General features: G+C 39.7%; 1 protein-coding gene and 1 pseudogene across 2 annotated transcripts in view; both read right to left on the reverse strand.

Moving 5' to 3' along the window:
* The window catches only part of SYNPR (synaptoporin), a 352,066-nt gene that overhangs the window by 195,063 nt on the left and 132,428 nt on the right, over positions 1-24,575 (reverse strand). Inside the window, exon 1 of one of the 2 annotated variants that reach the window (XM_053599735.1) lies at positions 2,575-2,964. The exons of the other annotated variant lie outside the window; for it this stretch is intronic. Coding sequence (XP_053455710.1) covers positions 2,575-2,598 — 24 coding nt within the window. The 5' untranslated portion in view covers positions 2,599-2,964. Of the gene's footprint in view, positions 1-2,574; positions 2,965-24,575 lie in introns of those variants that run through there. 2 annotated transcript variants of the gene reach the window in all.
* Positions 6,670-7,687, reverse strand: LOC128591937 (nucleophosmin-like; annotated as a pseudogene).

Consider the following 24,575-nt stretch of genomic DNA (forward strand, 5'->3'; position numbering starts at 1 on the left):
TATTTTGATCAGTTAAAAATGCTGCCTTAATTTAGCCGCGTCTGCATATACCCTAGCTGGAGCTGGCTCACTTTAGCCACACCCACATCTTTGTATCTGCACAAATTGACTGGAAATAAAGCACACATTCTTCAGCTTCAAATACATAATTAGTTTGGAGTTATAAAGCCACAACCTGAGAAGGAGATTACATAGTGTCAGAAAGGGAAAAATACTGATGAAAACATAATGTATTAGTATAAACCTGTAAGTCATTCCAGGCTAGGACTTAGTTACAGCCTGTACTGATGAAGAGAAACCTGGATGCAGGGGAAAGGTCAAGAGTACAATTCTGAAATGTGCCTGGCAGCCTTATCCTATGTCTCCATTTTTTCATCTGTAAAATGGGGAGGTAACACTATCACCCTCACAGAGTAGTTGTGAAGATTAAAAGAGATAAACCATGTAAAACACTTAGCACAGTATCAGGCACAGAGTAGGTACTTACTAAATGGAACAACTACTGCATTCTTTTTTATGCTAAAAAGAATAGATGATCTCATTGTGGAATAAAAAAAAAAATGCCTTTATTATTTTCCCCAACACAGCAGATTTTTCTTCCTCAGAAGAAGTTATAACAGTCTTTCTGGCTATGGCATCACAATTTTTCAGAAGTGATACTTTTAAAGATTGTGCACGTTAGCTCTGATTGAAACCACAGGTCCTGACCCGTTTAAGATACAGATGCCCATTGCCCTTCCAGGCAGTGGCTCCGAGCATGCTTGGAGCCCTAACACTTCTGTAAGCTAGCAATCTGGAGGACAAGTCTTACACTTTCACATGTAGGATGCATGCTGTCCCCTGAAACTTCATTAATTTATATTACTGAATAGCTTCAGATGTGCTATGTGTATACTCTGTCTACAGCTAAGACTTTATGTACAACCTGTTATGACAGCCAAGGAAGGAGAATGATAATAGAAAAAGGAGTGTTGGGGGACTGTACGTGTGCGTTTGGGGAGAGGAAAAGGGATGGTCAATGTTGACGAGCTCCCTTACTAATTATTGGCAACAACCCAGGGATAAAAGTTTTCTTTATTTGTACAACAAACGATTTGCTAAGGAACACTTGTTTCTAGCTAGGGTTTAGGCATCTAAGGCATTACTAGGAACATGTTTATTGGGACAGTAATAAGGCAATATAATAACATTGTGTAGCCTCAGGAGATTTGTCTACTTTTGAGGATGAGATTGATTAATCGAAATTCAGTCTATATGTCAGAATGAGTAGCTTCACTGTGGCATGCAGAGGGTGTGTATGTTGGTTGTGACATGTCTAAAAGGGAGTAGATAGGAGGGTTGTACATTCCCAGACAACGTAAGACTATTTTCAGGAGCTTCTGTAATGACTACTTGAGAACCTGAAAAATTGTTATTCTGAAATAAAAAAGAAGCTCTAGGCATGCATAATATTCACAACTGTTACTTTCAAAATCTCTGAAATACATGTAGACAGACCACCTCTTACTTCACATTCAACTGTGCCTTTAACTTTTATTATAAATATATTCTCTAGCTCATTTCTTCATGAAAAAGACCTTGCAGATTTGTTGATTATATAATAAAAAGAGAAGATTAAAGTTTGTTTCCATTTGAGCAAGTACTTAATTATCTTATCATCTCTGACTAGAATAATTATATTAACAGACTTTCCCCCAGACTTCCGAATTAACAACAAATTATTCAGACCATCTTTTACTTTCTGGGGGGAAAAAAAGCAGTTTACCAAGTAATATATTTAAAATCATTCCTAGCAATGTTGACCAGACAGTCATTTTGCACTACTTTGAATTTAATAACAGCAACTTTTCTCCTCATTAGCTTCGAATACAGAAATACGAGAGCCAGGGCTGGGCATTTGACAGATGGTGGCATAAATACACAGTGCAAAGAAAGACCGAAGAGAAGCAACAGCCACTTGTGATTATAGCTTTTCATGGAATGCTAGAGCTTTACTTCAATGATCTGAATACTTTTTGTAAATTCAATTCTTTTAAAGGTGCGTGCAGCCGATCGTTGGGCAAACTCACCTCATTCATTCTGTGTTGGTATAAGACCTTATGAAATTAGCACACATTTTTCAGCCCAGCATAAAATATTTGGTAGCTATTTATGGAGTTTAAGAAATTCTCACTCTGACACTGACGAAGAAACTTTAATTAAAACAGTAAGCAGGTTGCAGCACAATAAATGCATTTAGGATATTAAACACTCCAAAGGGGAGTGGTGTGGAATGACATTACATTTTTATAAATCCAAATACAAGTTTGCTTAGTTTCCTTACTATGTTAAAAGAAACCCAGCATATACTTCAACAGCTAAGCATTATACTAAACAACAACACATTCTCTTTGGCTTAAACATGATTCAAGAAAACAAAGTAAAAAACAAAACAAAACAAAACAGCAATTATCACTAAAGATTTCAAAAATGATATTTGGAAAGAAAAGTGTACAACCCTAATGTACTTATGCAGACACACACACACACACCCCACACAGAACCAGCTATAAATCAAGATAGATATAAACTTACCGGAGCAAATATCACCATACACATTTACAAAAGAATTGATAATCCAACTTTCCTTTCCTGAAACAAAATAGAGGTTGTCTCATACTAAAAATAAAGCTTCTCTGTCCACAGCACCAGCCACTTGTCCCTCTTTTTATGAAGCAAAGGAGAACAAGAAAATCAATGCAGAGGGAAAGTGAGATGTTATACCAATCAGGTAGCAGCTTCTGTCTTATTCGCAGAGAGATGGCAAAACGGTCAGATTATTAGACGGTGACAACCCACAGCTGAGTACAGGAACCTGATACATCCCTCTGGTGGATGCTGCCTGCGTTGTGGGGAGGTGGTTACCACCATGGTGAGCTCCCACACTTGGTTTTTTGCTCACAACTGGAAGTGCAGGACCGCCTTGCACAAGCAGCCTGCATCACCAAGAGAGGCACCATCTCCCCTTTTCTCTGTGAGCCCCCTCCTCCCTCAAGCACAGCACTTAAAAACAAACTGGGAGGTAAAAAGGAGTCAGGATTTTATGTATTGGGATGAGGGGTGGGGAGCTGTGGCTTTATAAAATCCTTAAGAATAGATTTGCATAGATTAAGTAAAAGGTTGATATGTTTGTTCAAAAAAATTGCCCTGGTTGTTATGGGCATGCATGGATGTTATGCATAATCCCCATTTGGGAAATTCACAGACTGCCCATAAATAATCATTAAGGCAATGGTACTGGACGACAGGCTGTTCAAGCTCTGGCAACTGTGGAAGGGACAAATTACAACTTGGTTGCGCTCTCTCATCACGGGAGTGTTGCTGAAGGCTGTCTCATGCAAAATCTCAAAATTAAAAAGGTTTCAGAGTTTAAATGTAATCTGGATGGCTTTTTCTGCAAATAAGCTTCTGTAGGAAGGAGTTGAGCTGGATTACTTCAAAGGGCCCAAATCATGGCACCCTAAGGCGATGTGGTTTGGGGGCAATGGCTCCACATTCATGGGGGTGGGGGCTGTCCATAGATTCCCTTCTTTCCTCACTTGGGTGAGTCCTGAGAAAAGTGCAGGGAAAGGAAATCTATTTGCCTCTCCCCTCGTGTTCCCCACTTCAGTACCCCACACAGTGCTGGAGTGTTGTTGTTTGGCCCAGATGTCTCTGCTTTAGCTTTTGTGCAATTTGTGATGGCTCAGCAGAAACTCACACAGGCTGGCCATATTTTTTATAGATGGTTATTAATTCAGAATCTGTCCCAAGTCTTTCTTTGGGTCCTTCTCTCTCTCTTTCTCACACACACACTTTGTCACTACCACACCATAAACATCACTATCATTCCTCTCTCTTACACCCTTTCTCCCTTTCCCTACATACACAGCAACAACTAGTTGGGGAGTGAGGAGGAGAGGTTGGGGACCAAACAAACCAAAAACCTATGATGAGGAGTCAGGCACCTGGGGTTCTCTCCAGTCATGATCCTTCACTTGCTAGCCATGTAATTTGGGAAGCTCTGGAAGATCTCTGAGCCTTAGTTTGCCATCTGTAAAATGGGTATACTGACACCTTCTTGAGGTGATGGTGAGAAAGTGTGGGGAAGAAATGAGTAGTTAGTGCCTTCAAACCCATGCCAACTGGGCTCCGGGAGCTCCAGTTGCCTTTCTCCTTCTGCTCCTTTGATCTACTTGTTCCTGAAGAGTGAGCCTTCAGATATGCACCAGCTCTTCAGATTGTGGATGCCCCTTTGCAATTCTGATAGGAACCTTCCCCACCCCAGTCCTCCATGGCCACCCCTCACCTGCTTATCAAGAAATCACCACACTTCAATGACAGAAGTTACTGGGGAGTAAATTAAGCCAGTGAATACATGTGAAGCAGAAAAAGCATTCAAGTGAACAGTGGTGAGCATTTGCAGAATAAATGAAGGGTGGACTGACTGGAGGAATAACCCCTGTGCCTAAGGGCTACTGGTCTGTTCTCCAGGTGGCTGAGGAGAGGCAGGGTTAGTGTGGAGCTGAGGAGGCTGCTGCTTCTGGCAATTTACCCACGTGGGAGACCACACTGAATGGCTTCTTCGGAGTGGCCAGTGAACAATTTTGGATACTAAGAGCCCCATTTCAAGCAGAAAGAAAAAAAGATTTTTCTTCCACATAGTCTTACTGAACATTTTTTGAATATTTACTCTGTGCCAGGTCTTTTCCTAAGAGTTTCTTTTTTATATATCACCTTATGTCAGTGGTTCTCAACCTTCCTAATGCCACAACGTATTTTCATTGTTAAAAAGGGGTCATGACCCATAGGTTGAGAACCACTGCTTTATGTGGACCACACAAAACTACAAAGACTTCCTATTTTTATTCCAGTTTACAAATGAATGAGGAAACTGAGACCCAAAGGTACCTTATCTGAAGGGACACCGTGGATGATTGGTAAAGCTAAGATTTGAACCTCCTAGGAGGCCATGGGGAAGCTGTTAACCACTCTGCTGTAGATAGCACAGGGTGGCGCTGGGACTTCTGTTTACTCTGTGTACAGGGATGACAGATCCACATGTGGACACCTGGACTTTGTGATGATATTGCCTCAGCTGTTCCCAGTGTGCAGATTCATACCATAGGCATGGGGAGCCCCAGGTGTAGACAGAAAATCTATCAAGCCGGTAAGGTCTGTATCAACTTGGGCACTTTTTAACACTCGGGGAAAAATGAGTGTGAGTCTCAGCCTCGGGTTTGCTAAAGGTTTGCTCTAAGACCCTGGGTGTGTTCTTGAATTTGTTCATGTCTCAGTTATTCTCATGTTTATATCGAAGGATTTCCACTATTTTATCTGTAAAGAGCTTTCTGGGTCAACTTCAGCAAACTAAATCTCTAAGGCTAATAGGTACCAGATTCTAATCTGCCAGTTGGGTGAGCTTTTCCTGCCTCATATTTTGTTCCAGATAAAACATTAACGTTCTCTATGTCTCCTCTGTTATGCCCCCCAGCCACCATCACCTCTGGCACGGGCCACTGAAATGGATTCTCCATAGGTTCTGCTGCTTTCACTCTTACCTCCAGGTTCTATTATCTAATTAAAGTATAAATTCAACCATATAACTTGTCTGAGAAAAAGTACTTCAATAATTGTCCAGCAGGCTTAAAGTAAAATCTAAACTCTTTCCTATGCCTTTAAAGCCTTATGTGACCTGGCTCTTAACTACCTTTTTGTTTTATTGAATTCCAGCCCTCTCTTTCAGTACTCCTCAGCCACATTCACCTTCTACACCCTTATACTTGCTATTCCTTCTACCTGGAGTGATCTAGAATGATCTGGAAGGATCCGGAGCACTTTAGAAAGACTTTTCCTCAGCTCTTTTTCTCCAAGTCTCTTCTTTTGGCACGTAATTCCTAGCTCTACTTTCTGCTCCATAGAGGGATCCTTCTTCCCAGACTGCTTCATCTACAATAAAAATAATTCCCATTTTCTACAGTCATTCCCTTTCATGTTATCTTATAGATTTTGTCATTGTGTCTGTGTGTTATTTTTATTTTCTTTGTTTTTTTTTCTTTTCTTTTTTGGTGATCTTTATTGCCTAGTATGTTCTTTCTTATGTGTTCATTTAATTATGACACTTGATTTTAGCCAAAAGGCCGAGGACCTGTTCATTTAATTATGGACTATTTCCTGTCACTAAGAAACAACCTCCACAAAAGCAGGAAGCATATTTGTGTCTCCACATCATATCTTAGTGTTTAGGAGAGTACCTGCAACACAGTAGGTGCTCAGTAGATGTTTGGTGGATCAATAAATGCATGATGGAACCAGTGATTCAACACGAGAACAAGTTAGGTTCAAGATTGTGGTAAAGAAACCTAAGTTTATCAAAGGAGCTTATCCTTGAAATGCAAGACTATTTGAAATAATGAACAAGGGCAACTGATTCATTCGTATTAGCAGAAACAGATCATTTGACCTCTTCATTCAGGGATCATTTTTTTTTTTTTTGAGTCATTCAAATATTTATTGAGCAGCTAAGGAGATACAAAGGTAATTTAAAACATCGTCAAAGAGGTGAGGCAAGTGCACAGGTAATGGAAGGCATACGCAAGTATCATTCACAGTCAAAAAGAGAGTGCTTTAGGAAATCAAAGTAACATTGTTTCCAGCCTGGAAGGGGGCGTGGGTAGCAAATCAGGAAAGGGGGACTGAGATTAAAATAGAAGACTTCAGTCTGGATTGTTGATGATACTCAGTATGGACTACATTTGTCTCTCCTTTTCCTCTCTCCCCATCTTTGGGCTTAATTTACCAGTAGTGCCCAGGAATGTTCAATGCGCTTTTTCTATACTTGCTTGCATTTTTGCCTTAATGTCTTCTACAGAACTAGGTCCTGTTGGTGTTTTAGGAGTTTTTTCCTGTTTTTTGAAGGATTCTTGACCTTTTGATCTCGGTGTTGATGGTTTTGAATCCTTTCCATTCTGGTTTGATTTCTGTGCATTTTTGGCTGGAGTGTCTCACACAGATTTCTTCACTGGAGCTTTTTCTTCAGTTTCCTCATCATCAAAATCATCATCATCATCATCTTCATCATCATCATCTTCTTCTTCATCATCATCTTCATCTTCATCAGCAGCAAGTTTTACTTTTTTCTGTGGAACTTTGCTTCCACTTCCCGGGGCAGATCGCTTTCCAGACATACGTAAGAGTTTCACATCCTCCTCCTCTTCATCTTCTGACTCTGCATCTTCTTCCACAGCTACTAAGCGCTGCCCACTAATATGCACAGGCCCTGAACCACACTTCAACCATAAGACCACGGGTAGTGTTATTTCAAAGCCCCCAAGAGAAACCGTTGGCTGTACAGACATTTTCAAACTTGCCAGTGTTACTTTAATTGGACTGCCTTCATAATTCATTGCTTCTGCTTCAACAATGTGCAACTCATCCTTTGCACCAGCCCCTAAACTCACTGTTCTTAAAGATAACTGGTGCTCATTTTCATCATTATCCACCTTAAAGTGATAACCTTTGTCGGCCTTTAGTTCACAACCGAAAAGATAGTTCTGAGGCCTCAAGGGGCTCATGTCCATGTCCATCGAATCTTCCATGAGGTGGTGGCACGCACTTAGGTGGGGGAGAAGGCGGACGGAGATAAACGAGTACTGCTCCAAGGAACAGCCGCGCAGGATGGAATCACTCCAGGGCTCAGGGATCATTTTTAAAGGCCTGCAGCCATGCCAAAGCAGGAGTGAGCTCCTTTTGTAAACCATACTGATCATTTGTCTTTTAAAAGCTTGGGTTCCCAGGGTTCAGCTCACCTAGGCCCACACAGAGCAGCAGATATTTGTATACTTGGCCATATCTTTGTCATTAGAGAACAAACAGACTTGTCAGCTAACCACTTAGACTGTCTCTACCTTCCAATACATTAGGCAGTTTAGACAGTTGGCTATCACTCTTTAACATGGAATTGGAACTGACAAAAATAAAGCAAAATGTTATTTATTTGATGGTTCTTGTTTGAAAAATGATATTAACATTCTTGCTACTGGCTTAAAAATAGCATTTATTCATTATTACACTCTTAAAAATAGAAGCACAGTGTTTTCTAAGTCAATTATTTATAGAGAAAGTTAAGTAGATTAAAATAATCTGTGATTCTCTAAAAACCTCATTAGCAATGCTAATTTCCAATATGGCCAGATTTTCAACTCTGATCTTTCAATTGAGCATGACCTTCTGACAACTTCAAAAGATTTTTTTTTCCCCTCTAAATGGAAAATCTTGTCTTCTCTTTGGCGGGTGTATCTCTATCTCCTGGCAAATGCAACAGTACCTTTCCCTTATAGATTCTATTTCTAAACATCTGGCCTTCCACAAGGGGTCCTTTTCAGGCCTGTCTGCATCAAGGTTTTGGACAGTGGGAGGCCTACATTCAAGCATTTAACAAACACTAAGAGAAAAATTTCAGAGCCAAGAGGATCTCTCTGTTGTGGTGGGGGAAGGGAGGAAATCAAAGATAAAACTGCTTTAGTCATACTAATTAATGACCAAGAGAGTAAGCTAAGGTTCTTCCATTGTGTTCCAGGAACAATTTCAACTCTTTCAGGCTGTAGCAATGAGAGCATTCCCACTCAATCCATTCATGAAACAACCACAAAATCTTCAGTCTTCCTCTGATTGAGCACAGCTCCTAGCATGGGTAAAACTTTATTCTGATATGAGTAGGCTTATAGAGAAAGGGCATAACATTCTAGGCCTTTTGTCTTCTATTTCTCTTGTAGGAGAAGGTTTTTCTTAACACTGTCTCTTTCCTTTTTCAAATACTAATGAGATAAGGTAATATCAATATCGCTTGGACATTTATTAGGTCTTTAGCTTTCCTCCATAGTATTCAAGGATGGTTGAAAGAATTCCACACTGAAGCTGAAGGTAGAGAAAAAGTTTGTGGAAACAAAATTAAGAAATATAGTGGAACAAGACTGAGAAAATAGGGACATTTGGGTGGAAAAGTAGCTAAATGGTAGACGAAATAGCAGGTCAAAAATGCTCAAGACACATTCTCTGAAGACCATGAGTCTAGGCTCTTCAAGGGCATGATAATATCTTTCTTATTCATCTCTGTATCCTCAACCCAAAGTAAACTGCCTAGCACAGAGTGGCCAATGACTGTTTGCTGAATAAGGAATATATAGCACTATGGGGGTGGTGTGGGGAGAGTAGAATGTGTGTGGTTAAGCATAGTCCCCTTTAAGCAGACATGGTGCTTCTGTTTGTCCCTCCAGACTCATGGTTCTATCCCTCATGTGTCCCAGCAGGCTGACCTCATGGGCCCCATCAAGTGGCCAGCTTCTCAGAGGCATCCCAGTGGGAGGTGCTGCCAGTGAGAAGTACCGTCAGGAAATCAGAGGGAGAGAGAGACTGAGGTGGAGGTATTTATTCCCTTGATCCCTCCTGAAGTGTCCCTAAATTGGCTATGTTCCCCTAGCAAAGGCAACAGGCTCACAGCCAGCCAGCCTTCCTTCCTTCCTCCCTCCCTCCTTTCCTTCCATTGCTCCCCCTTCCTTTCCTCTCTTTCTCTTATTCTGTTTCTTTCTCTCTTTCATTTTTTCTCCTTCCTTCTTTCCCTTCATCTATCCGCCCTTCTTTCCTTCCTTCCTTCCTTTTTCCTTTTTCTTTATTCTTCCCTTTTTCTTGTTTTCTTTCTCTTGTTCCTTTCCCCATTCCCCTACTTTCTCCTCTCTCTCTCTTCTTTCCTTGACCCTTCAGGCCTGTGGTGGTGACAGCCTCCCCCAGTTACTATTCCCAGAGTTCTGTACCTGCACCATTCCTTTCTGCTTTACTGCAACCCTGTCTACCCCCATGAAAAATTCCCCTCTTTTAAAAACTCCCCTCAATCTCTCAGTTTGAGTGTACCAGCTATTTCCTACCTAGAACCAGACTAGCACAATGGGGTGGTCTCAAGCTCCAGCTCTGCTCCTTATTGCTTGTGTAGTCTTGTCACATGTCCTCACCAATAAAATTGGGTGCCTAGAAACTAACACGTACAAGGTGCTAAGTGCAGCATACCAAGCATTCCCTTTGTAGCAATAATATTGAGAGTGATGCTCTTCGTAGAGATGATACACATGCTCTTTTATTTTGCCTTTAGAGGAAGGATCCTATCAGATTTTAGGAAAGGAAAGCCAATGTTATTCCGAAAGATTTAATAATGTTTCCCCATTTAAATATCTGGGAATACAGAAATGACTTTGAAGCCAGGTGTATGGCTTAAAGCAAAGAAACGTTTGTTGAAAATGGTGGAAAGCAGACCAGATGGTAGATTCCTGGATGTACAGCCATGGGCTCTGAGCCTGAGGCTATAATTCCAGCTTTTTTTTAGACAGTCTTGCTCAGGTGCCATGGTGTTATAGCTCACAGGAACCTCAAACTCCTGGGCCTCCTGAGTACCTGCGACTATAGGCGCCTGCCCCAAACCCAGCTATTTCTAGAGACAGGGTCTCGCTCTTCCTCAAGCTAGTTTCAAACTTCTGAGCTCAAGCAATCCCTCTACCTTGGCCTCCCAGAGTGCTAAGATTACAGGTGTGAGCCACCGTGCCTCGCCTATTCCAGATTTATTAAGTGATGATTACTCTTCTGCTTTCATTCTTGTTCTAATTAAATAATTTAATTAATGGAGAAGCTAAGTCTCTTTAGACACGCCCTCAATATCCCAAAAAGACTTTGATCCAGGAGACAAAGGGCTCAGGTTTTACATATCACAGCTGAAGCCTATTTGGGGGCTCCTGTCCTCAATAGGGAGGAACAATACTCTCTCTCTCTTTTTTTTTGTTGCAGTTTGGCTGGGGCTGGGTTCAAACTGGTCACCCTCAGTATATGGGGCCAGAGCCTTACTCACTGAGCCACAGGCGCCACCAGAAGAACAATTCTCAAATTCATGAGAACTTTGTTAATAGTCTAAAATGAAAGGGTAATTATTCATTAGACTAAAAATTTCAGTGCTGCCGTTATTTATGGGTATATGCTATATGCCAGGTTTGATAAATTCTGTGGATACAGTGGTGGAAAAGGCGACTATAGTCCCTGCTGAAAGGAGCTTAGAATCTTTCCGAGTTATCTACCCAGGTCAGCAACTTACAGGCCTGGCAGATAAATAGTGCTTAGTACATATTTACTGCATGATTGAAGAAATAATGTTGAATTATTCTGACATTTTTCTTAATTATAAAGGTAAGCACATGAACACACTGGCCTAGACTCACAGTATTCAAAATGTAAAATATGACCATCAAATGTTTCAGTGAAATTCTTGCATGTGCCAGAAAAGAGATGGTATCTTCAAATGATCAAATCATCTCAGATCATAAGCATGATCTTTAATACCTCAGCTTTTAAGCTGAATTCCAGGGATTCCTTGGAGATGCTCTATGGCAGCCCATGAAGACAGGAAGATGATGCAAAGGGCAGCCAGGGAAACTAGAGCTGTACACCCTTTCTCCCCTCAACCAACTTACTCCACAGCTCTCCACTCTGTATCTCAGGTTTCTGAACACAATTGCATTTGCAAAAAAAGTTTTGCATCTTCAGTGAAAAACTGTGCAGAACCACTGATCTAATGGAGAAATTTGGCATTTGTGACTTCCTACCATAGGCCTTTCTGATAGAAGTAATGATGCTAATATTTATTCTCGAGAATAAGACTAAGCACTGTGCATATGTTGTCTCCCTTGATTACCTTTCAACCCTATGAACTAGAAATAGGGGTCCTCAAACTTTTTAAACAGGGGGCCAGTTCACTGTCCTTCAGACCGTTGGAGGGCCGGAATATAGTTAAAAAAACAGTATGAACAAATTCCTATGCACACTGCACATATCTTATTTTGAAATTAAAAAAAAAAAACGGAAATAAATACAATCACACCGCTCATGTGGCCCACGGGCCACAGTTTGAGGACCCCTGAACTAGAATCTATGGTTCTAGTTATTTAACACATGAAGAAACTAAGGTTTAGTGCAGTTCAGTAGATCGCCCAAGCCTGCACAGCTAGTTAAGTATCAAAACAAAGGCTTGAACTTGTGTTGTCTGATTCCAAAGCCCAGGTTGTAAATCTCCACATTCCCCAGCACTGTGTGCAAATTTAGCATTCACAAGGTGAGCAGATATACATTTCCTGTCTGTTTTTTAGAGCTTGTACATACTGGAAATCAAAATCAAGATATTTCAGTTGCATAATTTCTGGTAATCACATCTACTGTTTTGTTGTAGGGGATTAAAAGTAGTCCCACCACAAACTTCTGAACAAAAGATTCACTCTTTCTATAACCCTGCACAGCACACAGGATCACTTTACACATTTTAATACATAGTATATATTAAAAGAATGAAACTGAAGGACTTTTCTCAGGCTTTCTCTCACAATTCTAATAAAAAATAGCAAAGACATATCGCTTTGTTTTCTTCCTATCATTTTTTTTCATAATAGGGAGCGTTCTATCAGCAAATTGATAGCTTAGGAGTCTGTCTGTTCCTAACACGTATTTCTTAAAGTCTGGTGTGGAACCAGAAGATGAATAGTAGTTGCTATGATTAAGGATTAAGACTTTATTTCAGGGAGAATCCCTGAGGTCCAGTTTTTACAAGAATCTTGTTAGTACTGTAATAAGAGTCAGAAAAGAAAAACATGGAGACCATTTTCAATAATCTCACCCAGTACACTGAGAAATGAACAGTAAATTAGATCAAGAATAACTTGATTTTTTCACTGATACTTTCCCCATGAGGGGGAAGCATCAGAGCCAACTGCATATCAATGAGATGCTCTTAGCCTTTCTAAACATTAGTTTCTTTACCTGTAAGATGGGAATAATACTGGTGGGTTATATAAGTAGTATGCAGATAAGCCTGATGGCAATTACAATGACACAAGTGAAATGTATTCTCAATAACACCATAGGCAAGATAGATTTGAGAATCAAATGCTTGCAAGATGGCTTTCTGGTTTTCCTTTCCTTTCCTTCCCAACAAATTGAGTTAAAATTGTTTTACAATCACCAAGATGTGGAAACAACCTAAATGCCCACCAACCTAGAAATGGATTAACTGTGGTATATGTCTACCAAAGAATACTATTCAGCCATAAAAAAGATGGTGACTTCACATCTTTTGTATTAACCTGGATGGAGCTGAAACACATTCTTCTCAGTAAAGTATGAAAAGAATGGAAAAGCAAATATCCAATGTACTCAATATTAATATGAAGCCAGCAGATGATCTAATTCATGCCCATACAGGAGAAAAACTCATTTCAATTCAAGTTGGGGGGAGGGCGAGTTGGGGTGCTCCCATTGAATGGATATAATGTAGGAGTGTATGGCACACATTTTGGGTGCAGGACTACAAGAGGGACTTTACCTAACACATTCAAATATTGTGATTTGGTTGTTTGTACCCTTACATTAACCTGAAATTAAAAAAAAAATAAAAAAATTGTTCAGTAAAACAAAGATACCTCCAGAACCCAGACCAAATTATAGCTTTCAATGAAGTAAGGTGTGGATAGGAAAGAGAATGAATGTCTGTTTCTCTGCATGTAGAATTTATAACATTAAGTGTTTTCATGGAGCTCCCAAGAGTTCAGTCATGGTCTATTTGATTATAATTCCATCTGAAGGAATTCTCCCCACTCTGCTCCCACCTCCCACCCAGCCCCAATCTCAGGAATGTATATGCTTACGATGCCATACAGCAAGGGAATGGAGTTGGTCAGAGGGAATCTGAAGCATTCTTTTAATCCAAGAGCTTATGAAATATTTATAAAAACCCATTTTACTGAATATGTCTTACACCACAATGTTTCTGGATTCCTACAGTGTGGGGTAATATATTAGGTCAATACAATTTTCTACAATTTTCCTAACTAAAAGCATCCCTCCTATCTGGAGGATGCTTCCTGTATTCCTAATTTACATTTTCCCAAACCCTTGGATTCAGGGCCACTAGGAGAGACGCTGCAGCCCTGGGTACCTCATAAAGCAGAGATGAGGCCAACAGGAGACATCTCAGGCCAAAGTACTTTGAGAACTGACCACGTGTAATGCTAAGTCGAGTCACTCTTGGTTCCTGGGATCAGCGTCTCCCTCCATAAACATCAGACGAAACTATTTTTCTTCCAATAGTTGATTATGAATGCAGGTCTGTTTATTTTTTAAACGCTTTTGGGGGGTTGATTTTGCTCTTCTTGGAGGCCTGTTTAGAGCAGTTCAAAATGCAGTGTGCATTCCCAGAGAGAAGAACCAGTTTTCTTCTTCAGCTGTGCCTCTATTTTTAAAATAAAATGTTTCACCAATGCCTTCTTTAAAATGTTAGCTTCTTCTCAAACCATCCCCAAATCTTTAAATGATACAAATTAAGGGAGTTAGTCTAAAGAACGGGACATTCTGATATTTCCAGAATGTCACTTATCTTAACTCAGAGCAACATTTTTCCTCTCATCTCGATGAAAGCGTGGAGACAGAAACTCCATCTAAAGGACTGTACACCATTTGTTGTCACAGTAGCTGTAATATAAGGAAAGCCAGCCTTAGACTATGTTCAGATTAAAAAAAAAAGTACTCCTGTTATGACACCACAGTGCTCTGTAATAAGGATCGTGGGGAACGAAACCAGGTAGCAATGTGGTTTTCAAACTTGTCTACAATCTGCATCACTGGGCAGCTTATAAAAAATATGAATTACCAGTTCCAAACCAAGACCTCCCGAATCAGAAGTTGCGGGGAGAGAAAGCCGAGAAATCTGGAATTCACCGATGAATTCTGTCTGGACTTCCCTGAGAGCATTCTCCTGAGACAAGGATATAAATGCAAGCAGTTTATTAGGAAGATGATTCCAGGACAGAAGCGGGGAATTGAGACGAGGAAACGGAGGAAGCTAATGAAGGGTGCGTTCATGAGCAGGTGACCACAGGAGGCCACTAGGGCTTGAGTTTACTGGGGTGCTCTGGGAGACGGTGAACATACTGGAGAGGTATAAAAGGGGAGCTGCAAAAAGATGGTGCATTTATCCTCTAACTCCCTTCCCTTATTGGCTCCTGCAAGCGCCAAATCCCCTGCATTTCCCGCCTCACGCTCTAGACTACCTGAGCCCTTGGGCAGAGAGACCTGGCGGTGCGTGCGCAATAGGATACTGAGGGTATATGCAGTGGGCGCTGCCGGGAGAGGACCAAGGGTCTGCAGGGCCTGCTGCAATGCCTACCGGTGCCTTAGAAAGGTCTAAGTCACTAGCAGGGAGAGAAAAAAATAAAATAAAATAAAAAGAAGAAAGAAGAAGGAAACCATAACTTTTTTATGAGGGCTCCAAGGAAAGATTACGATGGCTCTGGCTGTGCTCTGGAGTGACTTTTTTCCTTCACGTTTGTTGGTTTCTCCTTTAATGGGCTTGGTGATTTATGTAACAGGTCAGGCTTCTCTTTCCAGCCATGTGAGTTCAAGCTTCTGCCCTTAGCTGTTTTCTCCACACAAAATGCTTTAACTTCTTTTCTCAGCCAACCATAGCTCTACTTTTCCTTAAAAAGACCCAGTAAAATGCCACTGCCAAGCTTTCTAGTTGCATATATTTTTTTTTTTTTGCTTTTTTTTTTTTTGCAGTTTTTGGCTAGGGCTAGGTTTGAACCCACCACCTCTGGCATATGGGGCCGAAGCCCTACTCCTTTGAGCCACGGGCGCCACCACTTTCTAGTTTTTTGTTTTGTTTTTTTTAATGATTTATAGACCTTGTTGCCTGTGTCATGGTCAACCACCTCCATGTTCGTCCCTTTCTCTTAACCCAATATTTTGCAAGTGGAAGGTGCTCAGTATGAGCCTACTGAATGGATGGGTAGATTTATTCTATACAGAACTCTGAAGCTGCTTATTAGTTCTAGTTGATGTAACCAGAGACCCTGAAAACATGATTTTGGAAGGAATATCTTAAGTTTGGGGGCAAATCTCTGTATTTTCAGTAAAGCCATTTTCTCTGTTGGAGATGTGTGATTTAGTTTGTGAACTCCTACTCATCCTTCAAAACCCAGCTCAGTTGTTACCTTCTCTGTGAAAAGGAAAAGGAGAAAGAGGCTCCCATTTGTTAAGTGCTTAGTCCTCGGGGTACTGTGTAAGGCACTTTATTTTATTCTCTGGCACTTTGCTTGTTGTTTTAATTTATTCTCCCAAGAACACTGCAAAACAGAAATTTATCCCATTCTTCAGAAAAGAAAATTGGTGCTAAGCAGAAGCCTAGCAAATAAGTTACAAAAATGAAGATTTCAAACCAAGTCTCTTAGATAGCAAAGTACATGTAATTTCTGTTGGTCTATAATGCCCTCCATATCCTTCATATGATAAACTTTTTTGAGTACATATATCCTCACCCAATGTCTTAATAAGTCTTCACAAAAAAACCTGTTAGTTAGATTTTATCCACTACATTTTACAGGGACATAAAGGTCTAGGAAATCTTTTCCTGTGTCTGTCTTCTCTTTCTCCACAGTGCCTGGTCTGCCTCAGTTATGGTAGTTGTCTTAATATTTCACAACTATGAAATTATATTTCTATCGTTCACACAAAAACAGTTTTTATGAGGACACAATTTCTACCATCGTGTGTGTGTGCTCACATGTACACATGCATTCTCAGTGTGGGAGTGAAGGAAGGAGAATGGAAAATGAATGAAGAAACTCACTCTGCACCCTAAAATAAAATGTAAAAATAAGTCAGTACTTTGAAAACAGCTTATAATTTCTTTGAAAAACTAACCTTTAACAAAGTAAGGTTAGGGAATGCTTAATGTCGTGGGCACAATGAGATCATCTTGGATGCATTTTATTTTTTTCATTCAGGTCACTCATATCTATACCCCCTTCATACCTGGCAATGTGGATTGCAATCTTTGGATTACAAACCACCTGGCTCTGGGTGGCGCCTGTGGCTCAGTCGGCAAGGCGCTGGCCCCATATACTGAGGGTGGCGGGTTCAAACCCAAACCCGGCTGAACTGCAACCAAAAAATAGCCGGGCGTTGTGGCAGGCGCCTGTAGTCCCAGCTACTTGGGAGGCTGAGGCAAGAGAATTGCTTAAGCCCAGGAGTTGAAGGTTGCTGTGAGCTGTGTGAGGCCACAGCACTCTACTGAGGGCCATAAAGTGAGACTCTGTCTCTACAAAAAAAAAAAAAAAAAAAAAAAAAACCACCTGGCTCTTGTCTATCTCTGGATATAGGCAAACTAGGATGTAATCAAAGTGCATGTCACTAAGGCTTCTGCACACTAATGGTCCCATACCTTACCCAGATTAGAAGCTCCTTGGCCTTCACTCAGACTATAATTACTCTTACTTGACAAACAAACTTAATAAGGTTTATTTCTCTCAGTTGACAGCATATTAGAAGCAGTCAAGTAAAAAGGAACAAACTGTCAGAGGCAGGCACACTTAGAGCCCCATGGGAATGAGAGAGCATAAAAACAGTAAAAAAGGCTTAAACGAGAACTTGAAAGCATAGCATCCTCAGAATAATTTATGTAAGGGCAATGAAACCCTGCTTTGCTCCACAGGCTCTGAGGATGTCACTGCATATGGCAAAGAACAGTATTGTCAAAAACTGTTAAAATGTTTTCTGTCAACTCTATTTTAAAAACACAAGGACATAAACAGGTTATACTTTTAAAAAATAATTTCTGTTTAAAATAATAGCAACCTTAAAAAAAAAAAAAGACCCAAACTAAAATTTAGTTGTTAGATGGCAAAACTTAAACTAGTAGAGATCATGGCAACTAAAAAGAATTGTTCCCTAGGGATTCTGGAATGGCTAACATGTCACAGCCCTGATAAAAGGCAGTGAGTGCAGATGTGCTAAGAATAATTGGGTATCTCACAGCATCCATTTGAGACCCAAGACCATTGGATATATCTTAGAGACCTACTTAACTGTGGTAATTTGAGGTTCTTTCCATTGTTACTCACCTTCATACACTACAGAACAGAAGGCTAAATTGACTTATGATATGTAAATTATTGATGGGATCCTCCTTTCAGTATAGTGGGTAATGAGGTTGTTGATCTTATTCTCACATGGCTTCCCTTCCTATTTTTTGCTCACATTGTTTATTACATCTACTGCAGTGCTTCTCAACCTTCATAATGCCACGATGTATTTTCATTATTAGAAAGGGGTTGAGACCCACAGGTTGAAAACCGCTGACCTGTGGTGTTGTATCCACCTATATAAATGAATAAAGATCTGAAGATATAAAGATACAAAGAAAAAACTCCCATAGGTCAAACTTGCCAACACCTCAGTTTCTGCATTTTTACATGCCTTCCCGTTCTTTTATTCTTTTTTTGAGACAGAGTCTCACTATGTCACCCTTGATAGAGTGCTGTGACGTCACAGCTCACAGAAACCTCAAACTCTTGGGTTTAAGCGATTCTCTTGCTTCAGCCTCCCAAGTAGCTTGGACTACAGGCACCCGCCATAACGCCCAGCTATTTTGTTTTGTTGCAGTTGTCACTGTTGTTTTAGCTGGCCTGGGCCAGGTTTGGACCTGCCAACCTCGGGGTATGTGGCTGGTGCCATAATCACCGTGCTACAGGTGCAGAGCCCCAGTTTTTGTTCATGTGTGTCGTATTGATTGAAGAAAATGACCCTATGATTCCTTTTCCTGTTTCCCTACTCATTCAGTGTGAAATTTGTTGTTTTTCCTTATGCAAGGAGTTGAGCTGTTGTCATCACTCCCTGATTCTGGAGTTATCGCTTATCTTTCTCTGGCCAATTATATGTAGTGGAAGTGAAGTTGTGCCCATCCTAAGCCTGGGACTCAATTTGTCTTGCAGTTTCTAGTCTTACTTGGAACTTTCCTAAGCCATCATGGGAACAAACATGGGCTAACCTGCTGCATGAAACTCAAGAGACACACGGTTCAATCATTCCTCCTGCTCCAGAAAACAGCCAGCTGACCACTAGATGCATCAGTGAGGCCACTCTAGACCAGTGGTCACTAAACACCAGTGTGTGGCAAGAACTCAGAGGGACAGATAAGAAAGAGCAAAAGCTTCGACTTAAGCATTACCCTTGTAACAAAACACTTGTACCCCTTAATTAATATTTTGAAATTTAAAAAAAGAAAGAGTTAATGAACTTATTTAATATACAGATTCTTAAGCTGCAAAACCGGAGACTGATTCAGTAGATCATGAGCTAAGCCAAAAGTCTGTGCACCCTGAGATTTCCTAGGGGATTGATAAGAATCAGCCAGTTTGGGGAACCATGGCCTTCTTATCTACCTTCTTCTCAGTTTTAGTGGGAGACTAAAGACCAAGAAGGGTTAAGTAGGAGGCTTAAGTTTCCTCCGAGAGTCAATCAATACCTGAGCTGGGACTACAGCCCAGCCCTTTGGATTTCTGAGTCATGATTCCCTGCGGCTTACAACCAGGACTGTTATCCTGAGTTCATCAAAGGACAGAAATCTGCTGAGACCCTTGTTCTAAGTACTTGCTTTTCCTCCCAAGACTAGCCTCTGCCTCATCCTAGTTGATACATCCTTTATACACTGGGGAAATGGTTAATGTGAATACATCGTCAATTCTTCACTGAAAATATGTCCTCCAAACTATAATCAAAGAAACTGACTTTCAGACAAGTTGAAATATTCCAAAAAATGGTTTACCTTGTATATTAATACATAACTCAGCATTGGCTTTCAAAAATAGCAGTAAATAAAATCAAGGTAACAGATTCTTTTACATTTTATTGTCTCCTTGGAGCTTTGTAATACATTTTGTTTAAGATAAAGAACCTACCACTTCATATAACTCATGCTTTCAAACAAATAGTATGAGATTTCTTTTGTCTTCCCACTTTGGATTTTGGGTGGCCTCTCTTTCTTTCTTTTCTTTTCTTTTTTTTTTTTTTTTGAGACAGAGTCTTACTATTTTGCCCTCAGTAGAGTGCTGTGGCTTCACAGCTCACAGCAACCTCAAACTCTTGGGCTTAAGCGATTCTCTCGCCTCAGCCTCCCAAGTAGCTGGGACTACAGACACCTACCACAGTGCCTGGCTATTTTTCATTGTTGTTGTTGTCATTGTTGTTTAGCAGGCCCGGGCTGGGTTTGAACCCACTATGGGTGGCCACTCTTTTGACATGTCATTTTTTCAAAGGCAGCTGCATACACTGCATTTACCCAGTATGAGTACATCTAAGATGGCTCAAGGAGTAGGGTGCTGGTCCCATATGCTGGAGGTGGTGGGTTCAAACCCAGCCCTGGCCAAAAAACAAAAACAAAAACAAAAAAAACACACACACACACACAAAAAAAGAAACTATAGTTTTAGAGTTATTTAAAAATTATTTAAAAAAAAAATAAAATAAAAATTATTTTAAGTTAATTTTAAAGTTGAATTCAAGCCCAAAGCAACTTAAATTGTTTACTGAGACAAAAAGAAAAACTCCAGCCCAAGTCAACTGTCTGTGGACTCTTAAGTTTCATGTGGCTTATCAATAAAAATAATTCCTGGCATAAACTTGATGTTTGAGAAGACAGAGGTTTGACTGCTTCTTCAATTATAGGCCTATGACCTTGGAAAATGACTCAGCTTCTCCAAGCCTTAACACCTTCGTCCAGGTAATGGGGATAATTACAGCAAACTCCTATTGAATACTTAACAATATGCCGGGAAATTTTAAGAATCTATTAAAATTATTTCCATGATTTCACTTAGTAGTTAACTCCATGCTGTAGATGCTGTTTTTATCCCCTGAGAGGGAAAGTAACTTGCCTCAGGTCACATATGTAGTAAGACATAAAGCCTGAATCCAACCCAAGCAGCCTGATCCCAGAGCCTAAGGATTAGTCTTTGCCAAGAGCTTGGGCATATTCTTGGCTTTTTGTGAGAGCTCCGAAATGGAATCTTAATACTGCTATTGGCAGAGGAGCACCTTGAAGCTTATACCTATGTGAGGAGTTCTTTGCTGGGACTGTGAACTGCCATATGGTTGTTTACCTTTAATGATTCATAGCACCTATATACCCATGAAAACAAATTAACCCATCCCCAAATGTCCTTTCCTTGTCTTTTAAATAGTCTGTTGTTGTCTGACAAATACAAAAACAAGTACAAAGAATGAAGTGTACTTAATCCCATCAGTCTCAAATAATTTTTTATCCTTCCAGTCTTCTTTCTATGCAAAAGAATATTTGTCCATTTTCTCAAACTGTAGCTCACTCTATAGGTAGGGTTTAATCCTATCTGTCTCCACTGATAATTATATGATGGGCATTTTCCCCACCCCATGTACTATTGTGAAAACAAGATTTTCACAGCAGCACATTTTGTTTTATGGATAAAGTGGAGAGAGGGAGGAAGCCTGTCTTTTTGTCGCCTCCTTCCTATAGGGATGGATGTAGTGTGAGTGGGATTGGGCAGAGACACTAACAGGAAGGAGCACTGTGTACAAACCATACGCAGGCCTTCCTTGCTCCTTTTAAATTTGGTTCCCATCCCTCCTTTGGTTGAGGGAAGATGGTTACTGTTACCATACAAATCTTTTCCTTTGCATCCTCTCCTCTCATTAGACAAAGAGTAGTGTAATCATGAGATTTGGGCTTGAATTCATAAAAAGTGGAAGAGAAAATTCTCTGGCCTAAGAATAAGGTTCAGCATAATTCACTAATCCCTCCTCTCCCCTTTAAACTGCCCCATATCGTCATAGGGATTGTTAACTTTGTGTATATTTTGATGTTTTTTTATGTGTAATTTTTCTTTTTTTAAATTTTTTATTTCAAATTAATAGGAGGGTACAAATTGTTAAGTTAATCTTAGGTTTTCAATTCTAAGGTGAAGTTCAAGCTGTAATTGAACCTTTCACCTAAGGGGCGTGCTGAACACCCTCACACTGTGCACATTAGGTGAGATTCCGCCAATAGCCCTCCCTCCTTCCTGCTCTCCTCCCCCTACTCTCCCCTCCCCCTTGCTAGACTATATTTGTGTTTTATCATTCAAGTGGGTGTGTAATTGTTTATTTATGGGTTTCATATTGAGTACATGAACTTCATTTCGAGTACAATGGATACTTTTTTTCTATTCTTGAGACACTTTACTAAGAAGTCTGTGTGTCGACCCCATCCAGGTAAACACAAAAGATATAGTCTCCATCTTTTCTTATGGTTGAATAGTACTCCATGGTATACATATACCAGTTTGTTAATCCATTCGTGGGTTGATGGGTATTTAGATTTCTTCCATGACTTGGCAATTGTGAACTGAACTGCAATAAACATTCTGGTGCAAATGTCTTTGTGGTAAAATAATTCTGTTCTTCTGGGTGTTTTTTTTACCATGATTGCGGACTTATCCTGGGGCACTAGTATACTGAAACCAGATAACTCAAGCTGGTTGTTTTGTTTATTATTTGTTTTTTAATACACAGAGTTTCTGTCTACTATGATTTTCTTATCTAATCATCAAAACAAAAACATCTGAGGATTAATAATAATTAACTGTGCAATAATTAATTATTTAGCACATACACCTTACTATGTGCTAAATGCTTTACACATTCTCATTTAATGTCTCAATGATTCTCTAAGACAGAGATTCTCTTTATTTTGCAAAAGAGGAAATGGAAACTGCAAGTTGTTCCAGTACTGGTCAAAGGCCAGGTAGCCATGGAGCCAGAAATTTGCCTGCCTACAAAACAGTATTTCTCTACACGACACCTCACCAACCTGTTTTCCTGGAGCTATAGGTAGTGATTCAAAAATAAATAAACTTTTATTTTAGAGTAGTTTTAGGAAGAATATTGCAAAGAGTTTCTACACATCTTGCATCCAGTTTCTCCTATAGTTGTCATTACTGCAGTACATTTGTTACAACTAATGAACCAACTTTGGTATATTATTACCCGACTAAAGTGTATACTTGAGTCTGATTTTCTTAGCTTTTAATTTTCTGTTCCAAAACCTTATCCAGGACAACCCAGTACATTTATTCATCATGTTTCCTTGAGATGTCGTGTCTCCTTATACTGTGACAATTTCTCAGATTTTCCCTATTTTTAATGACCTTGACATTTTGAAGAGAACTGGTCAGGTATTTTATATAACAGAATGTCCCTTCCTCTGGCTGGATTTTTCTGATGTTTTTCTCATGGTTAGGCAGAGACTATAGGTGACAATTTAAAAGCAAAACAAAATGAAACTCATTCAATTCCCACCATCCAGAATTAACAAACATTAATGTTTTCCATACATGCTTTCAAATCTTTTAAATAAAAACGTAAGTGATGAAGCTGAGTTCCCTTTTATGTTCATCTATAGTTTTATAATATTTTCTTTTATCCTAAATGCATAAATTTTTATTTTTCTTAACCATGCTTTTATATGACTGTGTTATGCATATTTGTCAATAAATAGCATGGAACAATATTCTGCATTTTTATTCTATAGATATAATCATAATGAACAATTATTCAGCAACATTTTTTCAGACATCAGATTTTTGAGATCTATGTTGATATATACAGATCTAGTTCATTCATTTTTAACTTTTGTATGGTGCTTCATTTTATGAATATGCTGTGTTTATCCATTTGTATAACAATGGACATTTAAGTTTGTTTTTCAGTTTATTGCCACAATATACAATGATATCCTTGTATTTATTTTTGGTAGAGATGGTGACCTTTTCTATAATATTTATCTAGTAGTGGAATTTTGGGGTCTTAAAAATATGTACATATTCATTTTTTCTTTTTGGTCTGACTCAAAACCTCTCCAATTTACACACTCTTGCCCCAACACTTTATGCGTGTTTCCATTGTGCTCGGTATTGCTTATACCTGGTACTTTAACACCTTCAATATTTTGTCCATCTGACAAATGCAAATGCTTTTTGTTTGTTTGTTTTTTTAGAGACACAGTCTCACTTTGTCATCTTTGGTAGAGTGCCGATGGTGACACAGCTCACAGCAACCTCTAGCTCGTGGGCTTAGGCGATTCTCTTGCCTCAGCCTCCCGAGTAGCTAGGACCACAGGTGCCCGCCACAACACCCATCTACTTTTTCGTGGCAGTTTGGCTGGGGCCGGGTTCGAACCTGTCACTTTCGGTATATGGGGCCGGTGCCCTACTCACTGAGCCACAGACGCCACCCAGATGCAAATGTTTTTAACTTATGACTTTACTGAGGCATAAGTAATATTATATATGAGAAACTGCACATATTTAAAGACTATAATTTGATGAATTTTGACTGATGTATATACTCATAGAACCTGCAGTACAATTAAGATATTATTTCCAATATCTCAAAAATTTTTTCATGCCTTTTTGCAATTCTTCTTTCTCTTATCCCAATTTATTTTTCTTGCTCAATGCACTATGGACATTGATATCTTTTTCTCTCAGATAAGTTTTCTTTTTCTCTTGCATCTACATGATGGAACAATGAAAAAGGAAAAGCAATTGACATTTCTGTTGTATTAGTGAGGAAAAAGCAGCCACTTAAAAAAGAAGGAGCGGGCAGCACCTGTGGCTCAGTGAATAGGGCAC

This window comes from Nycticebus coucang, chromosome 8 (assembly GCF_027406575.1).
Source record: "Nycticebus coucang isolate mNycCou1 chromosome 8, mNycCou1.pri, whole genome shotgun sequence".
In the NCBI taxonomy this organism is placed as follows: Eukaryota; Metazoa; Chordata; class Mammalia; order Primates; family Lorisidae; genus Nycticebus; species Nycticebus coucang.